This window comes from Henckelia pumila, unplaced genomic scaffold, assembly GCF_033568475.1.
Source record: "Henckelia pumila isolate YLH828 unplaced genomic scaffold, ASM3356847v2 CTG_461:::fragment_3, whole genome shotgun sequence".
Classification (NCBI taxonomy): domain Eukaryota; kingdom Viridiplantae; phylum Streptophyta; class Magnoliopsida; order Lamiales; family Gesneriaceae; genus Henckelia; species Henckelia pumila.
Window position 1 is genome coordinate 12,005,370 of NW_027331831.1, and position 22,054 is coordinate 12,027,423.

At 35.1% G+C, this 22,054-nt stretch overlaps 4 protein-coding genes across 7 annotated transcripts; 3 read left to right on the forward strand and 1 right to left on the reverse strand.

The window, feature by feature from the left end:
- The first annotated feature begins 792 nt into the window (after window positions 1–792).
- On the forward strand, window positions 793–4,590 carry LOC140871589 (14-3-3-like protein GF14 iota). Its single transcript, XM_073274169.1, has 7 exons — window positions 793–950; window positions 1,890–2,196; window positions 2,561–2,648; window positions 2,766–2,875; window positions 2,961–3,109; window positions 4,044–4,099; window positions 4,322–4,590. The coding sequence occupies exons 1-7, from the start codon at window positions 878–880 to the stop codon at window positions 4,325–4,327; spliced, it is 789 nt and encodes a 262-aa protein (XP_073130270.1). The 5' UTR covers window positions 793–877; the 3' UTR covers window positions 4,328–4,590.
- A 1,279-nt stretch (window positions 4,591–5,869) lies between these two features.
- On the reverse strand, window positions 5,870–11,975 carry LOC140871457 (pentatricopeptide repeat-containing protein At1g26460, mitochondrial). The gene is made up of 7 exons (XM_073273981.1): window positions 11,220–11,975; window positions 9,623–9,854; window positions 9,049–9,531; window positions 7,365–7,571; window positions 6,559–6,696; window positions 6,280–6,467; window positions 5,870–6,190 (listed from the first exon to the last, which is right to left on the reverse strand). Exons 1-6 carry the CDS (start codon window positions 11,825–11,827, stop codon window positions 6,282–6,284), a joined length of 1,854 nt encoding a protein of 617 aa, XP_073130082.1. The 5' UTR covers window positions 11,828–11,975; the 3' UTR covers window positions 5,870–6,190; window positions 6,280–6,281.
- A 440-nt stretch (window positions 11,976–12,415) lies between these two features.
- On the forward strand, window positions 12,416–19,139 carry LOC140871719 (mitochondrial intermediate peptidase, mitochondrial). 3 transcript variants are annotated; one of them, XM_073274383.1, is made up of 17 exons: window positions 12,416–12,614; window positions 12,693–12,774; window positions 12,864–12,916; window positions 13,012–13,066; window positions 13,500–13,638; window positions 13,733–13,787; window positions 13,944–14,166; window positions 14,547–14,642; window positions 14,978–15,097; window positions 15,204–15,329; window positions 16,059–16,214; window positions 16,801–16,917; window positions 17,325–17,447; window positions 17,538–17,605; window positions 17,900–18,035; window positions 18,131–18,296; window positions 18,533–19,139. In XM_073274383.1, the coding sequence occupies exons 1-17, from the start codon at window positions 12,454–12,456 to the stop codon at window positions 18,775–18,777; spliced, it is 2,121 nt and encodes a 706-aa protein (XP_073130484.1). In that variant the 5' UTR covers window positions 12,416–12,453; the 3' UTR covers window positions 18,778–19,139. The 3 variants fall into 3 exon arrangements, with proteins under 3 accessions (XP_073130484.1, XP_073130485.1, XP_073130486.1); XM_073274384.1 differs by lacking the exon at window positions 12,416–12,614 and having other exon boundaries at window positions 12,760–12,774; window positions 13,012–13,071; XM_073274385.1 differs by lacking the exons at window positions 12,416–12,614; window positions 12,693–12,774; window positions 12,864–12,916 and adding an exon at window positions 13,191–13,273 and having other exon boundaries at window positions 13,043–13,071.
- Window positions 19,140–20,284: 1,145 nt separating this feature from the next.
- Window positions 20,285–21,753, forward strand: LOC140872296 (protein LPA2). Of its 2 annotated transcripts, XM_073275118.1 has the most exons (3): window positions 20,285–20,771; window positions 21,328–21,512; window positions 21,621–21,753. In XM_073275118.1, exons 1-2 carry the CDS (start codon window positions 20,363–20,365, stop codon window positions 21,471–21,473), a joined length of 555 nt encoding a protein of 184 aa, XP_073131219.1. In that variant the 5' UTR covers window positions 20,285–20,362; the 3' UTR covers window positions 21,474–21,512; window positions 21,621–21,753. The 2 variants fall into 2 exon arrangements, with proteins under 2 accessions (XP_073131219.1, XP_073131218.1); XM_073275117.1 differs by lacking the exon at window positions 21,621–21,753 and having other exon boundaries at window positions 21,328–21,570.
- The last annotated feature ends 301 nt before the right edge of the window (window positions 21,754–22,054 follow it).

The window sequence follows — 22,054 nt, forward strand, 5'->3', positions numbered from 1 at the left end:
CTCTAAAAATAATAAAATATATCTCCAAAAACATTTAATTCTTAACAACTAAAGATATTTTGATATATGAATTCGACAAATCGACAGATTTATACATGAATTTGTGCAAATTGTTTATTTGGAACGCGATCTAATTAAAAATTCAATTTTTTCAAGTCTAATAATTGTTGTCAAATTCAAATAGGTACAAAAATTTATTTCTCAATATTTTTTATTGATAAATTGTATTCATTTATAACATGATTTCATGTTCATGTGTATCAAGTTATCAATAATTCATATAAAAAATATGTTTTCCTCTTTCTTAAAATATCATTTTTCTTTTCAAAAACTGAACATAAATAATTTTTTTTAAAAAATACTTATACACGAATTTTCGAAATATAAATAAATACACATATAAATTTTATTTCTCAATATTCTTTTATTGATAAAGATAAATCGTATTCATTTATTAGTCCATAGTTCATGTATCTATTTATTAATAATTCATATAAAAAAAATACGTTTTACTGTTTCTAAAAATATCATTATTCTTTTTTAAAAAATTAAACATAAATTATTTATAGTACACGAATTTTTGAAATATAATAAATAAATGCATATATTTTTATATAATACAAATAATAATATACACACACGCACGTGTATTCTTGTGCCAGTGTGGTTTCCATAATTCCACGATTCACTCCCCATCTTTCCTGAAATTACGCAAGTGCCCCAATCCAACCGTCTACGTCTCTTCACCTTCCATTTTCCCCCCTTTTTCGCTATTCTCCACAGAAAAATACATTATATTTACAACTTGTATAAAATGCCCAAACGAAGCTCTCAATTTTCCCTGACTCATTGATTTTGTTTCATTTTTCGGGGAAAAATGTCGACGGAAAATGGGAGAGAGGCTCTGGTGTACATAGCTAAGCTCGCGGAGCAGGCCGAGCGTTACGATGGTATAAATGTTTGTGTATAATCTACATTTTTCTATATGTGTGTATATATATATACGTTGTTTGGTCACGTATAATGTATGATTTCCGTTTCTGTGTATGATATATGCGTTCTGTAAGGATGTGGAATTGAATTGAATTGCCTCGTGTAGATCATTGTTTCTGCTTGTTGTCAGTGGGGAGGAAGTGGTTTTTCTGATGGATCCGCGTGTCTGAAAATATTTACGGCATTTTTTTTAGATTTGATTTGATGTGTGTGCATGCGAGATGTGTTTGCTGGTTGGAATAGGAGGACAGCCGGGTACATGAGAAAATTGGTGATGTGTGTCATTTTTTTTTGCTGTAAAACTCCATGAAGATGTGCTTGAGGTAATATAGACTGAAATGTTTGTATAACGAAAATATGTGGATGAGATCTAATGTATTTTGAATGTGCATAAACTAAAACTTCCAAAAAACGTGTATAAAATTCATAGCTTTTTTAAAAAAAATTGTAGGATGCCCTTTTTGTGCTCCTTTATAGCCTTTAGGTCTATCCAAGCCTATCTTTGAGCATTGATAAATATTTGCTTAGTCATTCAAGTAGCATGATGCTGGTTGTCTGATATTTAAATTAAGGGTTGATACCAGAATTATGCGTTCTTGATGCTTTTAGTTTGCTAGAAATAAAATCTCCCGACAGGTTTACTCTGTTTCTTTTTCGAATTCAGTTATTCGTTCATTTGCAAACCGTTAGGATATTGAATTTCTTTGACATCTTAAGCAGGCCTTTCTCCCCTCCCACTTTTTTTCCTCTTACAAATCAACTAGTGTACAGTAGATGGAAAGTTGTGACTACGTGACTTAATTGTGCTTTGCTAATTGGTAATGGTCAAACAAATTCTTCCACTTTGCTGGTCCTGCTGAATGGTACTGTTACATAACACTTAATTTTCTTCTCAGAAATGGTTGAAAGTATGAAAAAGGTTGCAAAACTAGATGTTGAGTTATCGGTCGATGAGAGAAACCTACTTTCCGTTGGATACAAGAATGTAATTGGTGCACGCAGAGCTTCATGGCGCATCATGTCGTCGATTGAGCAGAAGGAAGAAGCCAAAGGAAACGAAAACAATGTGAAACTGATTAAAGATTACCGCCAGAAGGTGGAGGATGAGCTATCCAAAATCTGCTATGATATTCTTTCAGTCATTGACAAGCATCTAATTCCCTCTTCTGGTTCAGCAGAAGCTACTGTATTCTTTTACAAGATGTAAGTCTAATGGTTCTGTGTTTAAATGAAGCGTATTCCTTCAGGTATTCTTGGAATAACTTATCATCTTCTTCTTGCTAAGAAATGTAGTCTCTAGGATCCAGGAAAACAATATGTTAGCATTTCATTTTTTCTCTAGCTCGTAAATTTGTAGGAGAAAAACAAAATTGCGTCACTATTCTGCCAAATTTGGCCTGGTCAAAGCCATACTTTTGAGACTGTGTGTTAAGTTATGTGCACATCATTGGAGTTCAACAAAGCTGATATGTATTTGCATGAATTATTCATCATGTTGGATTTGCTGCCTTCTGGAACATCAATGAATCAGCCACGACTGACTCATTTCTGGCATATTCTAATTCAGGAAAGGCGATTATTACCGCTACCTTGCTGAATTCAAAACTGATCAGGAAAGAAAAGAAGCAGCTGAACAGTCACTCAAGGGTTATGAGGTGTGTTCATTTCTCTGTGCCTGAGAAACCAATATAGAGAAATAACTAACTAATCAGGTCAATATGGCTAGCTTAACTGCGTTCGTTAGCTATTATCTTTTTTCCAATGAACTGTAGGCAGCTTCAGCCACAGCAAATACAGATCTCCCATCCACCCACCCCATTCGTCTTGGTCTAGCTTTGAATTTCTCAGTGTTCCACTACGAGATCATGAATTCTCCTGAGAGGTAATTTCAGAGTTGTCTTTTGTGGTTACTTGTGCTTAACTCTTTGAAATGTCCTCGGAATCAAATGTTTTAACAAAAATGTCAGGGCATGCCATTTGGCTAAACAAGCATTTGATGAGGCAATTGCTGAGCTGGATACATTGAGTGAAGAGTCTTACAAAGACAGCACCTTAATAATGCAGCTGTTGAGAGACAATCTCACTCTTTGGACCTCTGATTTGCCTGAAGATGGAGGTAAGTGGTAGTGCATTGTTAGTAATTTCATATCTTAAGTACACTTATTTTCATCCAAAAGTTTAGAACATCGGGAAACAAAACTGTCATTGCATGATCTTAAATTTGCAAAGATTGCGCTTGCATCGAAGGATTTGATTTGGAGGGAAGAATTTGATTTGGGAAAGGATTTGAAGGGATTTCAAATCATTCATAATCACCGCTGAATTTGCACAAGTTTTTAAAATTCATCCGAGCAATGAGATGGATTTAAATCTCGGGATTTAAAATTCATAGTGTCAAATCCCTTCATCCAATTACAACCAAGATGTGTTTTTGTTTCCGATCATAGAAAACCTTTTTTCAAATTATAACAAAACCAGTAATAATGATTAATGACCTTAACTTTAGTTTTTTTTTAATGAATGAAGAATTCATTAAAGGTAAATGGGTATAAGTACAACTACACCGGGCATCCCCGGGTGATTACAATAAACCGAAATGCAAGCTAACAAAGCCACGAAGGCACAACATCATAGTTCGAATACATACAACGTAAAACCAAAATCTTAATGCGCTGAACCAGGTCTTCAACGTCCGAAGTTTCATCTTCATTAACTTTAGTTGAAGGTGTTTGATGATGTTTGATTGTGCTTTATTTATTTCCTATTTTTCTCTTTTGAAAGATGAGCGTGCTTTATTTTACCTCATTTCAAAGTTTTAAAAGGTATCATTTTTAATGTAAATTTTCAACTGTATACATGGACATAGATTTCTTGAAAACTCATTTGGAAAGAAGTATACTTGTCAATTCATCTATCAGCTCACATATCTGATTGTTGGTTTTTTTTTTCTTTTAACTCTCAAAATCTTGAAATTAAAGTAAGCCAAATTCGTCCTAAAGTGAGTAGCTCACTTTAGCCTTTGCTAATCGCTCTTTGCCCTTGGTTGGCAGGTTCAGGTGAGGAGAACAACAAAGGTGAGGAATCCAAGGCAGCACAACCGCCTGAGGTAAGATATCACTAAATGTCATCCGATCCGAACTTGCCAATCCTTTTTTCCTCCGATCCGGATCTCGCATAATTATGTTTCAATCCATGTTTTATTTGTAATGAGAGGTGTTTCTTGGATCATTTGCAAAATTTTATTTATACACATGAGATACAATTTGAGATGAAAGATAATGATCTGTTCTTTTATCACTAAGATATTGCTATTGTGTCTATTTTGCAGAATTAAGGAATTGAGTTCACCTGAAGCAATTAATATACATCAAGAACATGTTGGTTCATCTAAGCACGAGACGGGGCCACTTTTGAGATGCCAACAATCCCTTTTGTTGAGACTACCACAAGTTGCTACTGGCAAAACCTTTAGTTTTGGCTTCTGAGAAATTGTTTTTATCAACTGAATATTTAAGGTGACGGTATGATTTATATGTAAGGACGGGCGTATCATATTTTTTGATGGTTTATTTATGCATATTTTCGTGTTAATATTCACGGAAGAAAATTAGGGCTGGAAAAATTTATCAAAATCCCGACACTCTCCGAATCTCATCTTATTTCGGTCCAAAAAAAAACCCGACCCGACGTTTTCTCGTCCCGATTAACATCGGGAGAGGGATCGAGAATAAATCCTTTTCATGTAGGGATTCTCGATCCAAAGTAATATTTTAAATAAATTTTATTAACTATTGGGTTATATTTTGATTGGGTTTCATCTCATCATCTCATACAGATTAAGCGTGAATATAATTATGTATTGTTGAAATAATTGAATATTAGAAAAACAAACTAACATTTTATTTTTTTCTATATTTTTTTTAAAAAATTATTAATAATTTGATTAGTTCATATTTATAATTATTTAATTATAACAAATGTAGAATAAGATATGCAATTTATCCTTCATCTATTTAACAAAATTTATCTGATAAACCCATAAATTGAATGTAATTTGTATCCCAAACATTTTTTCAATAATAGTTATCTAGTGCACAATTGACGTTCTTCCACAAAAATTTGAAAATACAATATTTCATATGTTAATCACAAGTTTTGATGTGAAATTGGGTTGTGCATTAACAAATTTCGCGAAAAATTGCTTGATTTTAGTTGTGACGTGCAATACTTTGAGTTTTTAAACATCAAATTTAATCATAAACATATATAATGATTTTGTTATGCATTTATATTTTTCTAATTGAAAGTATTGTTCTTATAAAAATATAAGTTTCTAATTTTTTTTAAAAAAAATATTAAAAAATAGTAACAAATTTTTTTAGTGAAAAAATCTTGAATTATTATCCTTAATATTTTAATATTATATATTTATAATTGAATATTTCTTTTTCTTTAACAAATAAAATTCTAAATAATTTTTTTTTTTTTAAAAACAATAAACAAAATTCTGGACAAAAAACTGAACATGGTGAAAAATTATCGGGATATTCTCTCCCTATATTCGATTTTCAGACAAGTATTGGGTACGAGATCGAAAGAAAAAATAACTATCCAATTCTTATTGGGACAAGAATTGAGTAGATGAATTACAGAACGACAACCTCATATGACAAACGATAATTGCCGGTTAACTTGATCAGAAGAATGGGGCGAAAACGTTTTTGGTTTTAAGTTTGAAAAATGGGATGCCACCATTTAATTGGGATAGTAGAAGCCATGGTTCGACTTTGGACCTATTTTTGGTTTAGTTAAAATTCGGGTGTATATTTAACCACGTGAATAAATGTGGCATCTCATTACACAAATTAATCCAAGCACACAAAAATGCGAGAAAGGTCTAATATCTAACTTTCATTATGAATCCTCTAAAGCATGTTATTCCTCAAAACGAAATGATATGGTACCGTACATTAAGCCAAGAAAAATAAGCAGCAGCCTTGTAACATTCATCCTGCTAAGGCCAAAGAAAACTAATCGGTCAGAGGTTCCATAATTTACAAAGGCGAGCCCAACAACGAACAACACGAGTTGCTGACAAATGTAAAAAAACTCGATAGCCTGCATCTTCCGAATTGCTGGGAAATGTGAAAAAAAAAGAAGCTCGAAAGCCTACATCTTACGCATAGTGTACAGAGACCTGTGAACATAGTCAAGCATAAGACAAACATATAAAAGCAGGCATCACAAAGCTATCTTTTTGCGAGCCACCGTATCTTGAAAACTTACTATCATGTGTAGTCTGTGCTGTACTGAAGATTAAACAGAAGGTCCCTGCGAACCTCTGTGCCCATTCGAGTTTTAAACTGCCTGCTTAATGATTCCACCTTGTCATCAGATTCGTAGTCCATCTCTCTAATGCATCGCCTACGCACCTTTTTGAGTATTCCCTTAGAGGGTTCAAATCCTGCTTGTACCTGTTTTGAGGGGTTGAATTCCGTTCAGGGCTAGGTTCAATAGAAAATTGGTAAAAGCTGAATGTTGTGATCAATTACAAGCGAAAATTACCATATCATCGATCACGGCGAGAGCAGCTTTAGGATCCCGCATAACAAGATGAGCATCAATAAGTAGAGTGTATGTCATCATATTTGGTTCCATGCCTAATCCAACAAAGTGCTCGAATACTTTTACAGCTTCATCCCTCTGCATTATCAAAAAGCCTTGTTATTGATTCAATAAAAGTGTGAAACAGTATTCAGGGCTGGATCAAAGGAAGCATTTAATTCAGTGTGTACACACATTCTGAGTGCATATTGAGTATTGACCGACTACATTGCTTACACCCTATTTTCATCTGGGACACGAATTCAGTATTTTGCTCAACACTCCTTTACAATTCTGGTTCAAATATGGATTTCATACAGACTACAACTGATATCAAGCCAACATGATTTAGCTTGAGAGCCTCCGTGAGAGATTTAGTGAACAAACATGTAAAAATAATTTTCTTTTTATAACGAGAGAGACTTAGATAACAAGACTAAAGGAACTGTCCCGTCACCCGTGTACACATTTAGCATTGATGAAAAGCTAAGATAATATATGTTACATGCATCAACTCTGTAAGAATCACAATGTAGCTGGTTTGATCCTCGGGTTACACAAGTAGTTTTGAGAGAACAAATCTTGTAAGATGTAAAATCTCTAAAATAACAACAATAACAAGGACATAACAGTAAAAATTAAAAGACCTCAAAACACGTCTCAATTATCTGCTTTAAGTGGATCTCTTAGTGTCAAATGCATGATAGGCCAAACAGAGTACTACGCAGTCGTGCACAAGGGGAAGAAAGAGATGCACATCTAGTTACCTTGCTGAGTTTTCCGAAGGCACATATTAGGGCATTGTATGAATGGATATTTGGTGTCAATCCAAAAGTCGCATCAATTGCGTTAAAGGTTTGATAAGCACGATCAAGATCCCATACGTTTGCACATCCAAGAATGATACAATTGAGGGCGGCAATAGACTTGTACGGTGGTTGGCCTCGACTTAAATTCTCCAGCTGATAATAAACCTGAGCGAGCACTTCAAAAACAGAGTCAACTAAAAGAGCATTTTAAGGGCACATTACACTCTAACGATGAGAAATCAAGCAAATCCAATAGAGGTACCAGAAAATACACAGCAAAGGATTCCATGTCAAGTTTGAGTTTGGTCCTCAACTCCGAAAACAATGCAGAAAATTTTCAGGCCTGGGCAATTAGCTAGAACAAGAAATGATTTCACATAATGACCTAGATGGTTTGTTTCTTCCATATTTTTAAAAAAATCTTAGGCATATGTACCAAGCTTGAAAAATACAAAACCACAACTCCGTGACCTTGCTGCTTTACATTTTGAGAATAATTTTTTTACTTGTACTTCCAATCCCCCTAGCAGGCAAAGAAATTGACATAGTGATGATATAACAACTTTAAACAGATATCATGCAAAAGGGTAACATGCATTGCTACAAGTCAATGGAACTCAAAAACATCTCAAGAATAGCTGCTGTTCTCATTCTTAAAAGGTCATATTCTATCCAACATGAGATTGGTACATTCAAATAACATATCTTACATGATGTACAACTCAATTATGCTGACAATATTGATGGACATAATCAGGACATTGGAATCAATATATTCTATCCAGATATGCAGGGATTCACTCAAAAGATTTTGCCTGTTTCCCCAGTTCAGAAAATCCATTCACAACTGGGAAGATTGCTTTCAATTTTTTACCCGCTTTTAACATTTACATGCAAGACTCCCAAGCATTCAGACAAAAAACAATGAGATATTCTCACGAGATAATTTTTGGAATGCTCTAGCAACAGAAATCCTTCTAACATGATTCACTATTTTGAATCAACGAACACATTCCTATCGATTATAATTATTTTGCTCATCTGTCCGATATATACGTGCATGCATGTGTAGAATCTCATTTGAATGCATGAGGGAAACAACTTGTAATTTCATAAACTTGTACTGATTGTCTTAAGGGAATGATTACATCAAAATACACTTGTGGAAAGAAAAAAAAATGCCCATCAAATTTAATCAACACTGACTTGCATCGTCTGTCACACCACCAGACAAGAAGGCACAAATTTTCGATAAAGGTAATTTTTTTGTTTGACACCACTCCACCACCATCTCAAAATTTCTAATGCTACGGTTAACTTTCTATCAGTTCCACAAGTTATAAAATGAGGTCGAATATTTGATGATTTGATCACTTTTCTTCAGTCCTTCCGTCATTAACTTTCGTAGTGAAATTACAAGGAACTAGTTGTGCCATATATGACATGCCGTAAAGGGTGTTTAACTCAAATCTAATGTAAGTGAAATGCAAGTATGCAAGATTGCAAGTGTCAGTAATCCGACCTATGGCATTTGTCTAGACAAACAATCGAGAAGCAATTTTACCTAAATTCCGAAGATTAACTATTCCTACTCAACAAAAGCTCAAAAATATGCATCTAGACTCTAGTCAAAAGAACTTACTGAATCCAAAGTCTCAAAACCTTTCTTGGAACACGCTATAACAAGAGGATTCAAAGAATGAAATGGGGAGAATAGGTCTTCTCCATTTTCGCTTTGAGAGTTTCCATAAGCACTCTCAAATTCATGTAGAGTACTGAAAGCCTTTTGTAAATTCCCCATATTAGCATGGGCATATATCTTTGCAAGATAAGCTTCAGGACCGGGAACCTGCTTGTTGCGAAGTGAGCGCTTCAGAACAGCCCATGAACCGTCAAGAAGTTTAGAATTGTACGTTCTACTCGCAGTTCCAAGGGCAGAGACAACTAATCCTTCATTTATAGAAAGATGCACAGCAGGCCGTGATTTCTCCCCTCGAGCAATCCATTTAGCCATGAATTCAAGAGCATAATAGGTTAATTCGCTGTTATCTGATTGCATTGCTATATCAGCAATGTAATTGCAGACAACCCAAGGAGGGCACAAAGACTTGTTCTGATCCATTTCCTAATAACAACCATGCAATCAAAGTCAATCATCAGCGTACTTGAACAAACTGCACATAAAAATTTACACATGCAGTCAAAAGGATAAGCACCTTGCATCTCTCTATAATTGATAATAAAGTGTCCAGTCTGGCATTTCTAGCACAGCCTCGAACACAGTCCGTGAATACATTCAGCGACAGCATATATCCAGATTTCAAGGTCAGATCGATATACTTCACAGCAGAATCGATCTGGTCAGTTGACAGGAGCATGCCAATGACTAAGTCATAAGACTCATCATCAGGCAGAGATTCTTTGTACTCTATTCCTGTTTGGAGCATCCTGGGGTCAATTATATAAATCCCACCATAATATTATTTTCGTGCCAAGTAAAAATGTTTTCAATTAATAAAACACTAAGTAATAAAATTTCATACAGAACAACAGCAGAAAGAGGATTATGTGCAACAAAACACCACGATAATGCAATGCAGAAGTTTCACGTGAAGAAACATTAAAAAGAAGCTGAATGAGAAAATAGAACAGGAAGGAGAACGTACAAAAACACAGACACACAATTACTTTTGTAAGACATAATAAATAAATAATAAATAAAATAATAAAGGAGCATGGATGGATCTAACAGAATCTTCATATTTAGTTCATAATCGCTAAACAAGATTGACTTGAAGAGGAAATATAGAATAGGGAGGGGGAAAACAGACTGAATAATAGAATTATGTTAACCAACTTAAAGAAACAAAAGAAAGTCAGAGAACTGAAGGCCTCTGAATTCTGATGCAAATTTCATTCTATTCTCACCTAACCAAGTGCAACAATTTTCACCATGCCTCTGTCGCCTCAGGACAACAATCATCATATTTTGATGCATGAGGCAACAGAAAGTTACAAAACAAAAAAAAAACCATCACCAACGAAAGCATGGTTAGTTATAAAGCATGTCGAACCCGTGTATTCTAATTTCTAACCAATCAATCAATGAAGATACAAGAGACATTCAACACATGTTTTACTTCTATATTTTCTATTACTACAGTTATACTACATACATGCTCAACACTGACATAAAATTTTTAAAGAAACAATGGGAGACCAAGTTTATCCAACAGCTCTTAAACTTACATCTTCTTAGCAGCTCAAGCAATCGAGAGTGCTTTTTGACCTAACATTAAGAGTTTCTGTATCCTCTACCTCTAAACTACAACAAGTCAGAGATAATTCATGTCTTCTCAAATCCTATACACATAAGGTACACCGGAAGTAGGATTGTCAACCCTCAAAGAAGCCACACCACTGCTTATTCCTCCGTGAAAGCATCAACTAAAGAGCAACAGTAAAAAAAGAGTACAATGACAAATACAGGTGAAACTACAATAAGATCTATTGCCACTCGTGAAGTCATAAACATAAATCATAAACTTTTAAGTTAATTTTTAATTAGGAAGATAACATCTTTTTCCAAGGAGAAATATCTAAAAAGACTCAAACCTCTCAATCAATTTCTCAGCGGCAACCGCTTCACCAGCAACAGTAAAAAAAGAGTACAATGACAAATACAGGTGAAACTGCAATCAGATCTATTGCCACTCGTGAAGTCATAAACATAAATCATAAACTTTTTAAGTTAATTTTTAATTAGGAAGATAACATCTTTTTCCAAGGAGAAATATCTAAAAAGACTCAAACCTCTCAATCAATTTCTCAGCAGCAACCGCTTCACCAGCCTGTTTCATAGCCTTGAATACAAGATTAAACGACGCGGAATTGGGTGCGATCCCGTAATCGTCCATCTGCGCAACAAGGTCCAGCAGCTCTCCCGCAGATGCCCCCATCATCAAATTCGCCCGCAGGTAATGATTATAAAGGTTCACATCCGGCTTGTTGGGCTTACCATTCTTATCCAAAGACCGAATCCAAAACTCAAACAGCTGCTTCATTTCAGCCCACCTCTGCGAGGTCATCCAATCAGCGAACTGATTCATCAAGCTCTGACCGTCCAGAGATTGAGAAAGCGATTGCATACGCGACGTCGAAGTTTGATGAAGAAACCCCAAACTAATCGGAATAACCGCCGCATCGGCAGCGGATGCGGAGCCCACAGGGCTCCTCCAGTTCTCATTGTATAGCGGACTTCCGGAGGCCGGGTTAGGTGGCAGAGGCGTTTGCGGCGGCGTGTAAGACGGAGGCTCGGCCAGCTGAGCATCTTGGCGGAGGTGGATGGAGGTAGAAACATATCTCAAGTTCTGCCGCCTGATCAGCGGCCATGATCTGGCGATGACTGCCATTGGCGCCATTTCCGGCGAAATGCGAAAACGCCGATAGTGTATATATATATATATATATATATATGTATCTATTTCATGGACTGCGAATCTATAGTCTATAGTTAAGTGAAGCTGCTAGGGTTTTGGGGGGAGAAGAGAAGAGAAACAATAATATCAGAATTTGGGGGTTTTTCGTTTTATAATTTTGATTTAATATATTAAGAATATTATCGTTTCTTCAATTATTAATATATATATAGAGATTTAATTTTATGAAAATATTATTAATTTATAAATATTGCCAATACATCAAAATAAATTATGATTATTTTGTTTAATAAATTGATAGTATGAATGATCATAAAAAATAATGTGAAATGAAATAGATTGTTATTAAAAAATAAAAATATTAAAAAAATAAATAAATAATGTGAATATGAATTGATAATATCATTATAGAAATATTAAAAAACTAATGATATTATTATTATTAACGAAGGAGTGTAATTTCCATTAAGCTTACATAATTGATCATTGATTTAATTTAAATCTTTATATTAATTAAATAAAATAAAATATAATTAGTGTAGCTACCACACACACTCTCGGTGTTGAAGATTCATTCACTCACCCAAGGGAACAGAAAACAGGCAACCATGCGAGGTCTGCTCCGTAGACCCGCGGCGTATTTTAGCTGCTCAGGCCGCCTTCTGCACTCCGCTAGGGCTCCATTGATCAAAGAAACTGGTCTATATGGATTCGACCACTTGAAGACTCCCCAGGGGTTCCAGCGCATGGTTGATGATGCAATTGATCGGTAATAAAGAAAACTTCTTGTTACTTTTCCAATTTATTTCGATTTCGGTATGTGTAATGTTTACGCTTATGGTGCTAGGTCGAACGAGCTGGTGAATTATATCGCCGGAATGCCTTCAGCTCCCGAAATTATTAAGGCAATGGATGAGATATCTGATACGGTGTGTTTTCTTTACCTTCTTAGTTTTCCCTTTAGGGTGGATAGTGAATCAATGAGAGTTTTGTGCTTAGCGTGCTTGTTATTTGGTAGGTTTGTACTGTTGTTGACTCTGCGGAGCTTTGTCGGCATACACATCCAGATATGTGAGCTCTTATTACTTAAGTGTGTGAGCTCATCTACTTGATTTTTTTTACGTTTGGTGACTTTTTTTCTTTGTGGGTTTTGGTTTTGTTTGAAGGGAATTCGTGGAGGAGGCAAGCAAGGCATCTCTGCGCATAAACGAATATCTACATGTGAGGTGACTGCTGATAGTGGTTTATGTTCATCATACCAACTTGGTTGCAAGTTGGTAATGCTTATGGCTTTCTTGGAATGATGGTCTTGATTAAATGATTTTTGGAATTTTCCTATCTACAGCATGTAAATTTTTCGTTGGATTTCCAAATCGGAAATATGGTGTGATTTTAAAATTGTGAGGACCATCAAAACCCAATCTTTACGTAAGTTTCTGATATTAGGATTTGTCTACCAAAAATATGATTAGGACAATAGGTAGCTAAGCATTAAGAAATTCCAAATGGGATTTTCATTATTCTGAATTGTCAATGTAGAGAAGATATAACAAGACTTGGCACAGTTGACAGCTTTACAACTGATGATAGCATACTAACATATCGAGCTTCTTGCTTTTGCTTGTTTAGTATTAAACCGATAATTGTTTTGCAGTATCTTAACTCAAATCCTAGTTTGTACCTTGCTGTTGTAAAAGCTGAGACCAATCATCACATGCTTACTGTAGAAGCTGTGAGGGCTGCAAATTATTTGCGCAGTGACTTGGAGAAAGGTGGAATTCATCTCAGCCCTGGTATTGATCCTTCTCAAGTAACTCTCATTTGTCTTGTTCATATGCTGCTTCTTTTTCTATAGTTGACTTTTTAAAATTGTCTCTCACTTGACAGAAAAGTTGGACAGAGTTAATCAGCTAAATATAGACATCGTTCGCCTTTGCAGACAGTAAGCACATATCCCTTCTTGGAGAAGATCTTACTTTTTTCTCATTATTTTGTGCTACCATTTTAGTGTTGGTAGAGTTGCAATTCTGGAACTTATTCTGTTTGTATTTGTCTAATCAATTGCAAATTATTTTGTGTGTAATTGTCTCTTGATCAGGTTTAACGGAAACATTATCAATGATCCAGGTCACGTGGATGTATTCCCAGCATCACGTATTCCGAGAAATTTACATCATCTCGCAAAACCCATCGACCGCCCTTCATTGGCGGTCTCAAGGAGATCAACAGGATCAGATTGTAATTTGAAAGAGAGAGGATTTCGTTTAACGACAGAACCTGATGCTTTGTGCTCGATTTTGCAGTTGGCGTCTGATTCTGAGGTACTTTCTGGATTTGTTTATATCTAAGAGTTTCACCTTCTGAGTAAGCCTTTAGTTTCCCCTTCAGATTGAGGGGAAAAATTAGTTGACTGATGATTTCTTCTTGAAAAATAGGTAATTAGAGCTGCAAATGGTACCTCATTTTTCACTAATTACGTGTTTTAGGGAAATCGAGTTCAATGATTAGGATTCTGTTGATAATTCTTAAACTATGTTATTTCCTCGTTTCTTATGCAATTTAGATAGGTGCATGGGATTAATTTTCATGATGGATTTTTTTTACACGATCGTTGATAAAAGCTTATTTTCAACTTGTTTTTGTTTCTCATGCCGTTATATCATCTTTAAAAAAATGGTGATAATCTCTTAGACTTATCCAGGTTAGAAAGCTGGCTTACATCCAAGGAAATTCTGCTCCACGTGCAAACCTGGAAGTTCTGGATAAGCTTCTTGCGGCACGTCATGAGTTCTCTGAGGTTAGCAAGCGCATGATATTAAACCGAAATCGTTGACTTTATTGAAGATGGAAGTTATTTTCTATGGCTTCAAACTGTGACGAGGTTGGGTACCAAGGTGGATTTGTAACGTACGTAGTGAATGAAATCCAAAGTTTTAGGTGTAGAAGATTAATTTTGAATATCAACATTTAGATTTTGTGATTATTTCATGGCGCAAAATGCATTTTTTTTGCTCACTAGTCGCTACTTTTTTTTGCACCTCGTTTTGTTTGCATGTCAGTTACCTTGAGCATTTCTTGCAGAAAACTGAAATCAATACCATTCTCCTTTTCATGCAAAATAATCATATGCAGATAATGGGAAGTAAATCTTATGCTGAATTCACTCTTAAGGATAATATGGCTTCATCACCTGAAGTTGTTCGGTCTTTTCTAAATGACATGAGTAAAATGGTCAGACTCAAGGCTGAAGAGGTACACCACTAGTTAGTTCTTATGTATAATAGATTAAAATTGATAACTTATCTATTACTGCTGCAGGCATTTTTGTTTGTCTTGACAGATCATTGCGTATTTGTAGGAGCTTAAGAATATTTCAAATTTTAAGAGGAGTAAAGGATTTCTATTTGGTGAAGATGTTGAGCCATGGGATGAGGCATACTTCACTCGAATGATGAAATCATCAACCCACAATTTGGATTTCTCAGTTAATTTGCTCTTTATATCCCTTGTTCATGTTGATTGTATATGGAATATGCTTTGTTTTTCCTTGTCTGCAAGAACCTCGTGCATTTGAAAGTTTCTCTGGGAAAAGAGAGTATGAATTTTTCTAAATTGGTATTTTATACAAATCAGAGGTTTGGGTAGTAAAGGATGGCCTGAAGAACCTTGTATAGCAGAAAATTATAAATGAGTCGCTTTACACGTTGGCTTAAATCTAGTGCAACGAAATTTGCACCAATTATGTTCCAAGTAATGCAACGAAATTTGCAGATGGCAATGGCGGTCGGGATAGTGAATGGAAATGTTATCAATGAATGGCTTATGCTTTGTCTGCCTCTAGATTTAGAATTTGGCAATGACATTGAATTAAAGTTGCTTATGCCATTCAAACTAATTAATAAACCTTTTGATAGCATGCCCATGATTTTTATGAGTTAGAAAATGTCCATTTCCACTACCCTCTAACTAGAGAAATTTGTAAAATAAGGAGACAAATGCATGATAGATTTTCTGAGCATTTTCTTGGCTGCTAGTTTTGAACTAATATCAACTCAATCATAGTTTTATTTTATTTCAATGCTATTATTTGTGAAATAGCGAAATAGCCTACGCATATTTTTACTGATTGAAAACTCCTGCTCTGATTTTGGTGGTGTTAAATTTTATTGTTTGTTATTCAAAGACAATGAGCTGTTGCTGTATAATTTTCTAGGTTGTTGCGTCATATTTTTCCTTGCCGCAATGTATCGAGGGGCTAAAAGTTCTGGCCAAGTCATTATTTGGTGTAGATTTTAAGAAGGTTCCACTCGGCCCTGGTGAAACATGGCATCAAGATGTGTTGAAATTATCCCTTCTCCATCCTAATGAGGTGCATAAATGGATCCTTCTCTTTAACATATGTACTCCATGCTCTTCCTTACCCAGTCAGTCAGAAAAGCAAATAAATAATAGCAAATTATATGATCTTTATATATCAGACACAAACAGCATATGTTAGAATGATCCCATTCATGTTGCATTGCTTGGTAGTTTTATAGCCTTCGTCTTCCCCAGTTATTTTTTCATTTCTTCTGACTCCTGAGACTACGCGAAGACGTGCCAGTTTTTCATGCATCCTGTTGAAATATTATTGCCTAAATAAGTTACATTTGCTTCTGTAACTGCTCATCTGCTAATCAAGCTTTCGAATCTAATGTCTCGTGAATTTCATCAACGGTAAAGTGTTCTAATCTGTATCCATAGAGCCAATGTAGATACTGGTAATGCTACTTCATCATTTTTGTCTCCGATTGTGTTGGTTGAATATATGGAAGTAGTGTTATGTAGCTCCAGTTCTCCACATTTCTCAGAAAGAAACAGGCTTTATTTTAGTGAATGTGGCATCCACATGACTACATCTGCTACCTTTGAGCATAATTTCATCCTTACATTTTTAAATATACACAATGATGCAGGGTAACTTAGGGTATTTGTACCTTGATTTGAAATCAAGAAAGGGTAAGCATCCTATCTGTGCTCATTTTGCTATCAAAGGGGGGCGCCGGATTTCAGAAATAGAATACCAAGTACCGGTATGCAAACATTTTGTCTGCCTTGCCTTCCGTTTTTTCCTTCCTTTTATTTATTTTACAATTATGTGGCAATACTAAGAAAAATGATACAATTGCAATTAAAAATACGTGATTCGTGAAGTTGGCATGTTCCTTGATTTGTGCTCACTACTTGTTCCTGCATGGAAGATAATTCAAGTCAGAATGAATCTTGGAACATCTACTAGTATTATAAAAAGGTGAACATGAAAGGCAGTTGCATATTTGAAATTTGTTTGGGTGGACATTTCTGAATTACAAGCTTGTAGAGAAGATGATTATTTTGACATATGACATATAGGATTTGGCAGATAATTGATACCAATCTGTGTTCATTATTCTTTTTTCTTGTGCTTACAGATATAGTATCTCGTCATGATTTTTGGCAGATTGTAGCGCTGGTTTGCAATTTTTCAGGGTCAAACTTTGCTTCTGTGAAGCTACACCATTCTGATGTAGAAACACTATTTCATGAGTTTGGGCATGCTCTTCATTCATTGCTTTCCAGAACGGTAAAGTTTATCCTTTTACCTGAGTCGAATAGATTTAACTCAACCATGAACTCGCGTGATAGTAACTCTTCTGAATGGTTTCTCTGTCAGGATTACCAACATTTTTCTGGAACCAGGGTCGTTCTTGATTTTGCAGAAACACCTTCAAATCTCTTTGAGTGAGTGGATGTTGTTTCTAGGCGCTGCAACTAAAAATGTACAAACTAAGACAACAATTCCAAAATTTCTGCATTGTATGGCATCATGATTACTCAAAGTAGCAAGTAAAATACTAATATTGAGGGTGGGTGGTCTTTTAGAGTGGGCTTCATTTCCTTTTGCAGTTTGAAAACTACTCAGCTACATGTCAAATGTTTATCTAAGCTTCATGCCGTTATCTGATGGAAAAATACAAGCCCTACCTTGTGCATGAATCATGATTGACCCTTCTTTCTTTGTATTGTGTATGACAGGTATTATGCTTGGGATTATCGAGTCTTAAGGACATTTGCAAAGCATTATTCAACAGGTGAACCAATACCTGAAAATTTGGTAAAATCGCTAATAGGAGCAAAAAAAATGTTTGCTGCAACCGAATTGCAACGCCAGGTTTGTTATCCAATGCTCAAATGGATTTACCATTCACTATGTCCATTACAGATTACACACTGACATGCTTGATCTTTTACCTGCGTCTGTGCCAGATCTTTTATGCCTTGATCGATCAAACACTTCACACAATGCAGCCCTCTTCAATCCAAGATACAATTTCTATAGTTTCGGATCTGAAAAGAGAGCACACCAGTTGGAGGCACGCGGAAGGAACTCATTGGCACACGAGATTCAGTCATCTTGTTACCTATGGTGCAGGTACTGCTGCGATCTCTGGATGTTCATCTGCCTAATACATTAGTGAGTTTTAGGCATAGAAGGTTCGAGAACAGAAATTATGCACATCTACCGTCTAGTTTGCATGTTCCATTGGATTTAGTATTGTTTATTTTGTGAAGGACAAGCTCTAAAGCGCTTCCTAAATCCCAAACACTACCTTAGAGTGCTATAGCCGCACTGAAATTTTGTTTTCCTTCTCTTCTTTCAACTTGCAGGTTACTACAGCTACCTGTATGCCAAATGCTTTGCTGCAACAATATGGAAAAATATTTTCGAGGAAGACCCATTATCAGAAGATGCAGGATCTGCTCTAAGATCGAAATTCTTAAAGCATGGTGGAGCCAAGGATCCAGCCATCATATTGAACGACCTCGTAGGGAATTCTGTGATAAGAAATCTGGATGGAGGCATCATCCCTGACACTACGAGCCTCGGCGAGGAGATGAAGCTAGTGAACTAGAGATTAAGTGTGACAATAGTCGAGAAGAAATAGATGTGGTTTCTTGAACAACAAGATGGACAGGTGAACAGAAGAGCAAAGTTACTTTGTCCTGACGAACCTGATTCGACTGAAGCATCTTGGCAAGGACAACCGAGTTATTTGGCTGGGATTGAAATGATTTTGATTTCATGCGTTATTTGGGTAGCTGATAATTTGTATCATCATATATAAAAGGTGGAAAATTTTCTTGATTCCCATTTTCCCATGATGAATGCATGGGCCATTACAAACCCAAGTGGGGGCATTCGATTTTTTTCCTAGGAAACAATATATTGTATTTTTTTTGAGGTTGTAATATCTATATGTTTTGAAAAGTAACACGTTTGATATCGTTTGATTTGACTATAGTATAGATGTTACTGATATTATTATTTTTTTTAAAGTTGAGCGACTAAGTAATTAAATTTGAAGTCAATGTAGTGTTTATTGATAAAACCAAAATTACCTCACTTCACCAATCACCGATAACAAAAAAAGTCATTGTTGATTGAATAAGAAATATTATTTAAACATATTTTAGTACATTTGCATGTCATTTACAACTATTAATCATAATAATAAAAAATTATCTCTGTCTATATCTTTGAATTTTTAAATAATCATATCACCAATAACATAAAATTTATTATAACAAATTCATTTTGATAATTTTGTAATTTTAATATATTCGCTAGATTTTTTTTTTCAGAGAAATCGTTTCACACATATAAAAAATAATAATATATATGCTCGTATCACATGTCAAAGGACACTAACTTTTACAATTAATCTATTATATAATAGTTGATTAACTCATAATAACCACTATTGTATGTCAATACGTCATCAAAGCTCCATAGTATTTTTATTTAATTTTAATGGTTTGAGCTATGAGAAATCTTCGTATGTGTTTCTATCTTCTTAATTATCTGAGCATGTGGAAACCACATACGATTGTTATTAATTATATATTAGTTAAGTTTGCATATTCTATATACGGGAAAAATTTATTTCTATTTGATTGTCAATCAAGGTGTTGAAAAAGAAAATCGAACTCTAATTAGTGATCATATGTTCATAGAGTAACACTCTTGTGAGACGGTTTCACAAATGAAACGGGTCAATCCTATCCATATTTATAATAATAAGTAATACTTTTGGCATAAAATATAATAATTTTAAATGGATAACCCATATAAGAGACCCGTCTCAAGAAAATGACCCTTGAGACCGTCTCATATGAGTGTTTGCCATGTTCATATACTTATCAACTTAAACACCTCTTGAAGTTATTTAATTATATAGTTTATATTTATGACATAGTTTATCAAATATAAGTTTTTATCAACTTCGTTGATGCTATTGATTTCAAAATTAATCGATTGAACATCAAATTTTATGACAATATTTTTTAAAAAAAAAAAATCGAACCGAACCCAACTTTTATAAACACAAAATGGAAATTGATCGAATAAGCGAAAAAAAATAGGCCGGGCCTTTGAGGTTCCGTTTGACGATTAAAGCAAATGTCCAACCAAGAAAATCTATACAAAGTAAACTGAAAATGGCGCTAATCTTCCACTACTCTTCATCTTTATTCACGAATAAACCGCATCTCCTCCACAAACCACACCTTAATCCCGCCAAATTTTGTGTCAAATCTCAGCAAGATTCTTCCAAAGAAGAATCTACATCGAACCCATCTTCCGAAAATCCAGGAAACTCATCTTCGGCGAGGGGATTCGGCTCCTCGGCTTCGGCTCCTGCTTCTGCAGATGTTCCGGCCAAGAAGAAGCAGCTGAAGGGGAAAAGAGACATTATTCGCCGAGATCCGGTGGAAAAACCCAGCTTCGCGTCGCCGCAGCAGGCGCGTAAAGTTGAGGAGCTGACGAAGAACGAGAGTGCTTTTTTACTTGCTTGGTTGGGCCTCGGCGCGATAATTCTTGTTGAAGGCATTGCTCTTTCTGCCTCAGGTGTGGTTTCGAATACAGTAATCAAAATGAATTTTTTAATCGATGTGATTAGTTTGAAGTTTAATCCAATTACAGTTCTTTTATGTATTGGCAGATTATAGTTCTCGTGGTGTTTATTTTTCTTGTTACTATGAATTGAGGCTGTTGAATTTTTCTTGAGAATTTAATGTGAATGTATTAGATTCAAGGTGCTCAATCTTGTTTCAAGACAAAAAAATGCTGTAGAATTGAGTTATTGTCTTGCATTTACTTTTAACCTCCGGGATATGTCGACTGGAATTCGTAAGCTAAATCGTTTTTGAGCAGCACCAGAAGTTCATATGTTTTGATGAAACTAATATATTTTATAAGAACTAGCCACATCTTTCATTACATCGACTTCTTATATTTGAGAACAAGCCGCCTCATCATATGCAAAGTGCAGAATTTCTTTATGTTGTTTGCATACACATGTAATGGCCCAAATCCAATGATACACCATTTTGTCTTATGATGAGTCCATGTCTCAGAACTCGTAGCTTTGTGTTGTTTGTTGTAACGTCGTTGCTGCTTGCAGGTTTTCTACCCGAATCATGGGATGCCTTCTTTGTAAAGTATCTGTATCCATCTTTCACCCCAACGGTTTTCTTGTTTGTTGCCGGAACAGTCTCATATGGACTTTTAAAGTCTCTGCAGAATGAAAAATCTTCTACCGAAGACTGAACCTGCAGAATGATATCTTGCATTGATGCATTATGACTTGTTCGTTCTATGTTGCATTTTCTATTATTGATTATCATTGTTAGTGTATTTCACTTGACATGATGAGATTTTTGAACGATAATTCACGTCAAAGTTTTTTTCTTTCAGCTCAATGCATCATTCCGCCACATGATCCATCTCCATCAATCATTCTTGCTGTTATGGTTTCTTCCGAACTTTTTTGTTTATCATCATGTATTTATATCGAAAGATTGACACTTACAATTATAATAGATTGACCTTGGTTTCTGTCTTGTCTTATTTTTGTTTCGTAATGTTGAAATTGTTTCCCCTAAGTAATTGGTTTTTGCCATGTTACAAGTTCTTGATATTATCTGTCTTTGTCACATGGTTCCTATGTCAAAATTTTCGTTGTTGATCTATTAAACATCCATTGTTTCGTAAGAAATGCTGTTTGAATCTCCTGAATTTTCGAAGTTGCTAAAGCTCAACTTCAGTAGTTTACAGCATTCTTTTTTTTTTTTTTTTTTATCAAAACACTAAACCTTGTTTTTCTTTTGTTGATCATTTGTATAAGCTTT